The sequence below is a fragment of the Elaeis guineensis genome, chromosome 8 (genome assembly GCF_000442705.2).
Source record: "Elaeis guineensis isolate ETL-2024a chromosome 8, EG11, whole genome shotgun sequence".
NCBI classification, from domain to species: domain Eukaryota; kingdom Viridiplantae; phylum Streptophyta; class Magnoliopsida; order Arecales; family Arecaceae; genus Elaeis; species Elaeis guineensis.
The window spans coordinates 22,724,764-22,737,257 of NC_026000.2; the positions used below are offsets into that span (position 1 = coordinate 22,724,764).

The 12,494-nt window shown below is 37.3% G+C and overlaps 1 protein-coding gene across 1 annotated transcript; it reads left to right on the plus strand.

Annotated features, from left to right (window-relative positions):
- Window positions 1-324: 324 nt before the first annotated feature.
- On the plus strand, window positions 325-12,173 carry LOC105033675 (uncharacterized). The gene is made up of 7 exons (XM_010908568.4): window positions 325-838; window positions 954-1,158; window positions 5,081-5,282; window positions 5,659-5,852; window positions 7,883-8,036; window positions 10,731-10,895; window positions 11,522-12,173. Exons 1-7 carry the CDS (start codon window positions 691-693, stop codon window positions 11,963-11,965), a joined length of 1,512 nt encoding a protein of 503 aa, XP_010906870.1. The 5' UTR covers window positions 325-690; the 3' UTR covers window positions 11,966-12,173.
- Window positions 12,174-12,494: the final 321 nt, after the last annotated feature.

The following is a 12,494-nucleotide window of genomic DNA, read 5'->3' on the forward strand; positions in this document are numbered from 1 at the left end:
GCGAATATATATAAGAATAGAGTGAGGATCTAGTCTAGTTAGTAATACTAATGGATCCATCTATCATAACGTCTATTAACTAAGTTAGGTTTATATCGATATCTACTGCATCACGTGACTAAGATAATATGATCTAAAATAATAATATGATCATAAATAATCATAAGCTTTTTAACCATTCATTCAGATACTAATTAAATTCATATTTTTATAATAAATCAGAATAACGAGCCTCCTAAATACGGGTGTACAACGAACCCCCTGTTCGATGTTTGGATTCATCCAACCAGGTCATCCTCAAAAAAATGGTGCGATTAGCTCTCCAAATCCGTTCTGCAATGCCTAAACACTCTAATGTCTATTTTAAACAAGGGATTGTGGTCTGATCACCGGTGGTCCCGACGGACATGGCGCAACGCGTCCAAACGGCGCGAGACTTTGGCGTCCGAACGGGGAAAATTAAGCAAGAAGACGGAAACGATAGCTGGGCGACAGCTACCACCACGACGGCGACGACTGTGAAAGAATCGGACAACGAATCTTTGCTTCTTAAACCCCCAATGGTGACTATAGCAGGCCCCGACGTTACCTTCGGAAGAGCATTCTCGGGTCCGAATTCCACAAAAGGCATATACTTCCCTCCAAGTAAGGACATATTTTGATAGAGAGAGAGAGAGGAGGAGGGAAGCGATGAAGTCTTTATTCTTCTTCCTGGTGGTGTGGGCACCCGCCATATACCTGGTCGCCTCCTCTCCTCCCTCTTGCAAGGTATGGCTCGTCCAGTCCATCCCCACCGACATGCCCCTCCTCCGTCGCGTCCCCGGCGTCCTCTCCACCGGTACTCTCTCTTTCTCTCTCCACACATCCATTCTCGAGACCTCCTAAAAAATTGGGTGAAAAATTTAGAAAAGTAATGTGTTGATTGAGGGTTTGATGTGATGGGGGCCGGGCAGGGGAGGTGCTGCGGTGGCTGGCGGGGAACGCGACCAGGCGGCTGGACCTGATCGCCCAGTACTGGCAACTTCTGGCGCAGCCGGGGAACCCGGAGTCCGGAGACTACGGCTACTCCAAATCCGACATGGAGAGGTTCGGAGCCAATGAAGGGCGCGACGTCTACAAGTCATTGGAGAATGCTGCTGATCGGATGGTTAATATCAGGCAATACTCTGCTTCATCTTCCAGTTTTTCTTTCTTTTCCTTTTTTTTTTTTTTATGGACCATCAACCATGCCTTGGGCGTTTTATTTTGCAATGGAACTGCATGTTTTAAAAGTATCTAAGATTCTGGAGCGCCACCAAAAGAAATGTTGACACATCTGCTGAAATTTTTAATTGATGAAATTCCATAGGATTGTTGTCTTGGTAGTATTCTTATTACTTTCTTGTAGAGAAACTGCAAAAAAAGGGCTGGGTGGGTGGTGTTGATGGCAGGTTAAGAACCTGGGATCAAAACTCAGTATGATGAGGGATTACTTTTCCAAAGGGAAAGTTTGCCATTTTGACAAAGATGTTTTTATATTCTATTTATTTCTAGGTCCTATTTGGGAAACCCTGTATGTCAGAAGGAAAACTGAAGGACTTTATGGTAGAATGAAGGAATGTATTTTGTTGTTAGTGTATGGTGGTCAGAGTGGAGGACTGGAGGGTTTCTTAATAACTGGAGGATGTGAACTGGAACCCTACTTGTGTAAAGAAATGACCATGCTATAGGGTCACCCTTTGGGAGTAAAAGATTGTGAAGAAAAGTAATAATTATGCGATATAGTGAAGAAAAAGAAAGAATGGAATTTAGCTGTTGTTGTGTGTGGCTTTTTGTGGGAACCTTTGAGATCAAGCTAAGGAATGTGCATTGGTACACTGTTGCATCAAATCGTCCATTTTGTTTCTAATTCAGAGGACAGGATGTGTTAAGGTCTAAAGGTTGAAGGCAAGAGGTTGTTGAATCTTGTTGAAAGCCCAATTCTGATCTGGAGTGGATTTTGGGCCCTTTAAGAGGGGCAGACGGGCTGAGAGGCAGTAAGCACCCTGTGGAACAAAGAGGAGTCAGCTGGAGTCGGCAGTGAGCACCTGAGAGGTAGAGGAGTGCCCGTACTGGGCCGTGCGCCCGCCTGGGCCGCGCGCCCATGTGCTCGCGCTAGGCCGCGAGCGCCTACACGCCCACACTGGGCCGCACATCCCGCGGACCTGCACGTGCTTGCGGACCGCGCCCTGCTGTGGGCCTGCTGCATCTCCGGGCCTCCATGTCATCGTGCGCTGCATTCTAGGCTCCTCCGTCTTAGGTTTTTCTCCTATGGATCGAATTCGAGGTGCCAAAATTCCAACAGAGGTAACTTCTTTGCAGCTATTTTCACATCTTTCTCACAAATGGGACATAATTACTATAGTGTTACTTATGATCCTAAGGACTCTTAAATTAATGAATTCTCTAGCTTGATTTCTTGTTTGAAATGCATACATGTAACAATTCCTGGAAAGGAATGGTGGTTGGCAGAACTTGTTGATTATGTAGAAATGCGATGAATGCTTAGCTTAATTATTTTCTCGTTAATGCAAAATTCTCATGATATTTGGAAGGAATAAAATAGTTTATACATTTCATAGGCTGGTCATAATTTTATGCCATTTCTTGTGTAGTGAAATTGTATTCTATTCATTGTTAATATGAAGAAGTCAGCTCTCATTTCTCTCATATATATATTGGGAGATTTGGAGAATATAAAATAAATATAAAGTCAACTGAGAAAAAGATGTGTTGGATTGGATTCTTGTTGATGTCCAATCCTAGGCATTAGGTGTCCAAAAGATTCTTCATATGTGTTGGATATGATGTGTTTTTAGTTTTGGCTTTCTAAACCACTGAACCCTTCTTCATTTCTAGATAATTGCTACTTTTTACTATTCTTTTGGGTCCCTCTATCATATATATGGGCCTGGGCATTTCCTAGGCTGGAAAATGCTACTTGTCAAGACCATGTGCATCAGCTTGAGCCAGTGGTGGATCCATTTGAGAAAATATGGGGTCAATTGACCCCACAAAAAAAAGTTGGCCCTGTGTGTATATAATACAATGGTGGATTCATTTGAGAAAATGTGGGATCAATTGACCCTACAAAAAAAAGTTGACCCCATGTGTATATACTTGTAGGAAAGCCATATTGACCCGTGGAAAAGGTCACAATTGACCTCACAACATTAGGCATATATCTATATTAGTAGGAAAAGCTAAAATTGGTCCCACTAATTTAATGAATTGACTCCATATCTCACGTAAAATTTTAAAAAAGTAAAGGATAAAAAAGACCACATCAAAAAGTAATTATGACCTACATTCTCTCTCTTCAATAACTCACATGTCCTACCTCTCTCTTTCTCTCTCCCTTTCTCATACCAATTTGACCTCTCTCCCTCTCTCTCTCTTTGTTTCTCCTTCTGTCTTTTTCTTTATTAATTACTTCTTTATTTATCTTTTAATACTCCACTCCAATTCCATCCGTCCACCTCTTATATTTAAATCCCACATTAATTTATTTTTTATATCCTAAAAGGACTACATCAAAAGATGAAAAAAGTAATTATGATCTATATTCTCTTTCTTCAATGACTCATATATCCCACCCATCTCTCCCTCTCTCACACCACTTTGACCTCTCTCTTCATCTCTCTCATTCTTTCTCTTTTTTTATTCATTACTTCTCTATTTACCTTTTAGTGCCTCATCCCAACCTCATGGTTCCGATCTATCCATCCCTTATATTTAAATCTCATATCAATTTATTTTTTATACCTTAATCAATCCAAATGCAATAGATAATCATATGTTCTGCTTGTCTCTCTTCTTAATCTAAATTAGGTATGTCTCTTTTAGTTTCTTTTTTTATAATATTGTTTTAGTTTTTTTTATTTTCTCTTTTTTTTCACTTATATCAAATATATATGATCAGAATAATTTTTAATTAGCTATTATAATTTTAACATTTAATAATATTTAGGATTTTGCTACGATGCTTTTTTATAATATTTTATTATAAAGGATATTTAAAATATTACATATTATTTTTTTATATATTTTATTATTTTTTAAAAAAATATTTTATTATTTTTTCTTCTTTCTTTTTTATAGCTCCTCCGCTTCTTTTATTATATTGACCTTACAAAATAAAATTTCTGGATTCACCACTAGCTTGAGTAGGGCCTGGCTCGAACTCAAGCCTCACTTTCATAGTCTGAACTCAGTATGATGGTAAACCCTTCCATGTAAGCCCAGTCTAGCCTGACTTGACAAAATCCCGAACTGTAGGCTTTCCCCAGCAATCTTGCATGTCACAAAGCAGAGGGATGTAAAGAAGAGAATATGGGTCTTGAGTTGGTAATGGTAGTAAGGTATGGTGGTGATGTTGATGGAGGGAGGAAGAAATGAGCATGGGGAGAGGGGGAGTAGTGGTGAGATTGCAGCTGTGGTGATGGAAAGCTGTGAGGTGGTGATGGTGAAGGAGCCCACAATGTCGAAGAGAGGAGAAAGGAGGGAGGGGGTGAGAGAGGAAGAGAAAGGAGAGTGGAAGAGCTGGAATGGACTTGCATGGCTGTGAATAATGGTAGTCCCCAATGCATTGCTATCACCCGAGAGAAACTCTGGTTGAAGGGGAGAAGGAGGAGCTTTTCTCTCATTAGTAAAGGGGAAAGTTTAATGAATGGGATATTAGATACCAATTTATTATTATATAAATCATATTATATTATCATGTTGAGTCAAGTTGGGCTGGGCTATTTTTTTGATTACTAGGGCCCAAATTGGCCTATTGGGCCTGAAATGTTTGTGCAAGCCTATCCAAGTCTGGGCTGAGTGCGTTGGGTCATGCCAGTCAGGCCTAAAATGCAGGTCTACGTATAGGTTCGTTTTGGTTCCTAACATGTGAATGTTGGTTAACAAGAAGAGGCATATGATGAATTCAAGAATTCATTTTTCTCCCTTCACATTCGTTTAGCTAAAGTAGGAGCTTAAAAATTCTACAAATGATTCATGCAACCTGAATAACTTAAAAAGAGTCCATTTATTTATGGGTTACTGTGGTTTCATGTTTTAGGATTTTGCAGCACTCTGGAGTCTATCCTGACTATGTTCAAGAGTCATCTGATCTTGCTTCCGGAAGACCAAACGTGCAGAACGTGACCTTACTGCTTAGCGATTGGTGGGAATCTGGCATTGTCCATGCAAAAGTTTGGATATCTGATGGTAAAGATATCTATATTGGTTCAGCCAATAATGACTGGAAATCCCTTACCCAGGTATCTCGTTATATTCATGCACTACAAAACTGATTTCATTCATCCAGAGCTCTCAGTTTTTCATTGCTTTTATCATATGGTTCATGGAGTATATTCACTCCAATTACGTAGATGACAGGTTTTCAGAGAATGTTTAATTGCCTGAAATGACATTTTTCCGCGAAAATGTCACTTGTAACTGTAGTTTTAGGTACTCCTTTTGGATCACAAATCAACAGTATATTGATTGACATGTTTGACTTGTATGTACTCCCCATTTAGAATTTAGCTTTATCTAATTTCCAAAGTGAAGCCTACAGAGCGTGGAATTCCGTCCTCTCAAATATAAAATTATTGTATAATATGCTAGCTCTCTGATTCCCAAATTATTCTCCAGGTAAAAGAGGTTGGGGTCTATCTTGTTGGTTGCCCTGATATAGCCAAAAGTTTGGAAATCTATTTTAACAACCTGTGGAGACTTTCATCACTGAATTCGGCTGCTTACACAAGATTAATTTGGGATGAACAGTGGCAAGCTTCTAGGAAAGTGCCTTGTTGGTCACATTTCATCCATTACAAAAAGAGATGCAGGTACATTAGATAAGTGCAATCAAGTACTTGTCATTAATCCTATTCTAATTTCTTCTTGATTACATTTTTTATTGCCAGAACATCAAATTACTGCAAGTCTGTAATACTGTGATTATGCCATTACCCTTGGTCATATCTTCATGATTTTATCTGAGTTATCATGCTATTATGTTTTTTGATGTAGTACATGTGAATTGATCTCTGACCACATTTACCTTGTAAGTCAGTAGTTGTTCTCTAGTAATCGAAAATTGTCATCTATGAAAAAGGTATTCATGGTGTCCTAGGTGAGGGTACAAAGGTTAGAAGTGATTTCTTAGTATCGTTCAATAAGACTCTTTGTGGCTGACTCCTCTTTAGTATCATTTATTGCCAATATAATATTTCTTTGTTAACTTCTTTTTTTCGTTTTTCAAGGAGCATGGCTGTTAATATGAAATAATATCACCTATGATTACAGTTACCAGTTCGCTGAACAAACCCATGAGAAAATTATTATGGATGTCAATGTTGATAACAATTATGTCATTTGCTGCATGGTGAATGTTAAATGGATGAAATATAAATAATGCGACTAGTCTATAGATTACTCCTTTTTATAGATTGCTCCTTGACAAAGTGAAAACTAAATACCATTTATCTCTCTTGAAAGGCAACAAGTGTGTCAAGATTTGTCATGGTGAAGGTGGTCCGCAAAATTGTCTAACCATATATTTTGGTTCTTTGCTCCTGAAAAGAACATACCACCTCCATATGAGGATTCATGAAAGTTTGGCACTAGTGATCTGAGATCCAAGATGACCTTCCAAAGAAACTCTTACGATGCTTATATGCTAGGAACCAATGTACACCATCTCGATACTAGGGGTTGTACTAGTCAGGTACTTTTACCATACTTTAAGTGTCACTTAGTATTATTATTTTATTTCTTATTGGTGCCCGGAGATGGTATGATTGCTTAATGGATGTATTATAATAATTAAACACAGATTAATAATATTTTAAAATAAATGATGCATATTTTTGAGCCTGAATATATATATATATATATATATATATATATATATATATAATTGATTTGAATTACAAAATGCATACTGATATCTAGTCACTCATGGAATATCAATGTCGCTCGTAGACATCATGATCCTGTAAGGCCTTGGACTTGACTCTAAACCAGATATTATGCCCACTCTTGCATTAAGATCTTGTAGACACCCCATGGACATTGTCCTAGAAAATATGGACCTATTGCTAATGCGCATCACCTTATTTTTAATGATTTTCAATTGAATTAGTAATGATCTAAGTTGTTAGATATTTAAAAAATAAGATAAATTATATTATAATATAAAAAATGGATGAACTACTTCAGAAAATTCTTCCACATTATCTATACAAAAATAATAATTTTATATATTTATTTTAAAATATTTTAAAAATAAAAAATAATATTTGAGTAATAAAATATTTAAAATATTAATTTTAACTTGGATTAATTTGGAACCCTAACAGAGATACTACTATATGTATTTTCAGCCCAAGGTTATATCTTAACCACCACTTGTTTTTCGAATTTATTTGAATTAGGGTTTTGGTTTGGATAGTTATAACTATGTCCCAATTTGGACTTGGGCAGCCCTTTGGTAGCCTCGGCGGACCACCGCTGGTCCTTTCCTCTCCTTCCCTCCATGCTTTCTTCCTCTTTTTCCTTCTCCCTCCCTCTGTTTTCATTGGCATTCTGAAATGAACGTCTGAACTGCATCGGTAGGCTACCGGTATGGTTCGGCATGTCCGAAACTGCCTGGTTCGGGGCGGTTCAATGAACCTTGATTGAGATACTATATGTTGTGGAATATTCTCCATCATTTGTGAATGTGTAAACATAATTGTATGGGATGATAGATCCTCAACTCCTCCAGGATTTCCCTGGCGTTGGTTTTGATTCTGCTTGAGTAATAAAAAATACAAGAGAAAGTCTTCAGGGTCATCTTTACTGTCAATGACTTGTATTTTCATTTTTTGAGCAGGTCACCACTTCCTCCTTCGATTGAGGTACCACATGTAGATGGTTATCCAGTATTATCCGACCCTTACATGTTTCAGATTCCATTTGAGACTCCTTGGTTCAATACATCCAGTATGCTGCTTCACTCAAGCTATCTTTCATTTGCCCCACCAGAGGTAACCTTGAATAATGTGTTTATTTGTTAATAATGTGTTTTCAGGTTATGATTTTTGAGTATTATAAAGTCATAAGCAAAATAAGTGACCGGATGAATTATCAAATTTATTTTTTGCATCCTGATAAAACAATGCCACTAATCCTTCTCATGTATAGTTATCATCTTCGAGCACACTCCCTTGGTGCATCTATGCCCAAGGTCCCATTGGACCTACTTTTGTGATGTATTCCCTGCTATTGACCTTTAAACTATCGGTGATCCCTCTTTACTGGGTCCAGGGTTAACACTTCGGTTAACTCAATGTGGACAAGGATATCAAATCTTTTCTGCAGTGAAGGTATATGGACTTTAGATAATTTTAAGAAAAATTTTCTAATAGATAGGTTACAACTTTACATACTACCACATCAACTGTCCACTGTCTGGTGTATATTGGAAATATAGTCATCAATGCTAGATTGGTTACTGGTCTAATCAAGAACCTTAGCTCGAAGATTGCATGGAACAAATTTACATCTTTGTTTTCTGAAAGGATGCACAACACCAGTTAGGAGACAAAGATCAATGGTCAGATCAAGCAAGCTGTAAAATGATATTTGAAAATCTAATCAATTTCAAATTCAGATTTGTGTTAGCTATATCAAGTCCAGTCTAGTTCAGGTTCTTTTAACAAAGGTTATTGAACTTTTCAAAGTTGTTGTTTGGGGAAGGAGGATGCAGTTGTCGATTGTGGAAGGTGGGGATTGATGGCTAGCCATTGAGGAGGGTGGGTAAGTGGTTAGCCATTGTCGGAGGCAAAGTTCGCCGTCTCGGTACCGGATCTCATACCGATAAAATCCTGCTGTAATGTCGATACGCGGTTCGGTACGGTATGGTAGTGTCGATACACTCCGAGATGGCATACCGGTATGAAATTGGTATGGTACGGTACATCCCGTACTAGACGGTATAGGATGGTACAGTATTTTATGATCAGAGGCATGAATTAGCCATAGCTATTGAGCAAATGCAATTGGACGGTTGATGGGTAGTCTGAAAAGGGACATGGGAGAGGGTGGTGGAGTATCTATCAGTTTTGGAGAGGGGAGAAGCTAGAAAATATGTGTCTCATCTTATTCTTCATGGTTGTTAGTCGGCGTTTTGAATTTAAGGGAGAAAATGGTCCAAGTCTATGTTTGGGTTTGGTCTAGTTTTGAGCTTAATGATCCGGACTCGAGATTTGCAAACCAAGACTTGCTTTTAACGTCGAACCAAAAGTTATATTCGGCATCCGATTTTTACCAATGTATCTACTATCTGGACCTTTTGTCTTTTGGTTGGATCAATTGTGTCAAACAGAACTTTTTTCCATCTCTACTCCTATGGTGATATCTTGCATTGCTCTTAATCAAATATCTAAAAATGATTTACCTTCGAATTAATTCCTTTTTATGTAGGTTCTACTCCTTAACTTCTTTGGCCACCTAAAATAACTTGAGTTACATGAGTGTCACTCGTTTCACTGATTTCAGCTGGAATAAAATAATATAAGCCCAACTCTCATTTTTGACTTCATGATTTTGTGGATTAAACTTGATCATGAGTGCTTATTAAGCCTTTTAAAGGATGTTCACAAGACTAAACTTGGATTCCTGGGTATGCAGTTGATTTAGTAACATTTAGAGTTGAATAGCAAGAGATAAATTTTGTAAATGTTGTGATAATGTTTCATATTTGTAAAAATTAAGAAAAACTTTCTGTATGCTTCATCTAGTATCACAGAATAATGGAAATGTGCAGATTAGTAATATATATTTTCAAAAAGTAAGGAAATGTTTGTTACTTTGATATTAGTGGGTAACTGCATATGTTTTTGGTGTATAAGGTTCTCATCAAGCATAAAACTGTTTGATTTATTTTAATTTTGTTCTCTTTTATTGCTTTTAGAATTTTGCATTTCTGTATTATAAATATCTTTCGACGATTATACAATAATTTTCAAACCATAAAACTATACCTAATATGCTCAAAAGTCCCAAACAATAGATTATGCTACAAAATGAAAATTAATATTCTTTGTTGACTTGTCTTATTTTCCTTTTACTTCTGTATTTTTTTGCTTTCATTATTTTTCAGGTATAACTTGAAATAAAAGTTCTGAAAGTGCTCAAACCTTGATACAAATTATGGCAGAATTCTCGAGAGGATCTATGTTGCCATGTTGTTATGTTGCAGATACCCAAATTATTTCAAATGGTTGTTATCATTAAATAGTGCTTCCTTTAACTTTTAAAACTGGATTGCATTTATAACATTTGTCTTTCTATTTTACCACATATCACCTTCAGATCATTATCCCACTATGTTCATCATGCTCTTTTTTGAATGGAAAGAATATTAACTTTGGATTAGTCTGCTAATGCTACAGATATGAAATATTGAAAATTTAAGCCAGTAATTCTAATGGAACAACAACCATAAGTAAACTGCTTCTCCTTTTCTTTTATTCCTTGTTTGGAAGCTGGGGAGGTTTTTTAATTTGTTCCTTACCAGCAACATTTTGTAATCTTAAGAAATAGTCCATTGAAATGCTCATCAATGATTTCAAAACTTCATTTCTTACATACCACAGAAACCAAAAAGAACTATTTAGTCTAGTATCCTATGATGGAGGTTTCTTTTCTGGAGTTAATTTATATGACATGGCATGCAGCTTTTGTTTGGTATGTTCCAAGCAGATGAACAGGCATGGGTGGAGACAATTAAATCTGTGCGGTTCGGAGGAACTGTCAGAATTAGTACTATGGATTGGCTTGGGCAATCACGGTATCTGAAACAAACAATCTACTGGTCCTCTCTCTCATCTGCAATATCAGAGGTATGTGCTTTTTATTTGCTCATGCTTTTGTTCATCGCACTTAACCGCCCTGGTTGCTTTAGGAATCATTTCTTACATATTGATTTCAATTTTGGAATTTGTGTCCTTAATTGTCACAAAGATGCAATCCTTGGACTGATTTCTGGTTCATTTTAGTTAAAATCTAGATGTTAGCATCAATATCACTAGAAAATTCAATACCGTCATGCAGAATAAACATCTCATAAAATGATTTCAGTAATGCTGAACACATAGCTTTTAACTCCATGTTGGTTTGGCTGTCTGACTACCACTGGTTTGTAATTTTGAACAAATCTCATGTTATAGCAACATGGAAGAGAAGATGATAGAAACTTGAGTAGACGGTCTTTTAAACCTCAGCATCATCCAACTACGGGCTAGGCCTTGTACATGACAAGTGCTGGTTTGCTCGCTCGTATCCTTCTATCTTGGCTTTGCTTTCTCCACTTTCATAGGAGATCCCTGAACGAGATATGCTTTCCTAATTTGCATCATACAAAATTGTCGTGGTTACATTGTCAATTATGTTTCTGTTATTGTTCTGCTTGCATTTTCAATGTTTTCATTTTATTTGGATTATAGGCTAACAGAGCATCTCAAAACAGGTTGTCTTCTCCAAGAATGCAACAGTCAATGTTCTAGTGGCCTATTGGGCACATTTGATTCCAAACACTGATCAATATCTGAAGTCCCTCCTCTATTCGGACATTCTATGTGCATCTTCCAAATATAACCACTGTGGTGGTAAGGTTAACATCAAATATTACATGGTGCCTGGGTATAACAAGACTGGAGCTGCCATAAGCGACGGACATGCTACTAGAAATATCTACCCTGGTTATTCCCGGGTCAACCATGGAAAATATGCAGTTAGTGACACGCGGGCACATATCGGTACCAGTAATCTCGTATGGGATTACTTCCACACAACAGCAGGTGTAAGCTTTGGGACATATAATCCTGCCATTGTAGTACAATTACAGGAAATCTTTGATGCTGATTGGAACTCACCATATGCTGTACCAGTTGAGCCATTAAAGTCAATTTGAGATATATCAGAAAAAGGTTCAACAATTTGAGGGCCCCTACCCCAATACTCTGTAATTATGGTAGTTTGAGAGAATAATTCATGAGTCTCATTTTAGTTTGATAATGCATCAAATGTGTGGAATGTTCTTTTTGGAAATCTTCATAAAGATTACCATGCTAATAAGCTAATAATTCATTGGATGAACAATGGCAAAAATCATCTTCATATGTTCTGGTCTTTTTTCTTTTTTAAATTCAGAGCTCGAATGCGTGACTACAAGGTCACCGCGTGTTTGATGAAATGACACTGAACGTTCCTGTTTTATTTACCTTTTTTTTTTTCAAAAGTCCTTTCTGAAGCTCTGTAAATATTGAAGGTGCTTTCGTCGTTTGAAATGGTACTGCAATGGCTTTGGATGACGGATAGAGGAAAGGATCCCATTAGATCGGTTAAGTAACTTAAAAGACCTGATTGAAATTTTCTGAAGGACAGGCTGTAAGTGCAAATCAGGCAAAATTGGGGCCATAAATAAATTTTTCCAAGATTGT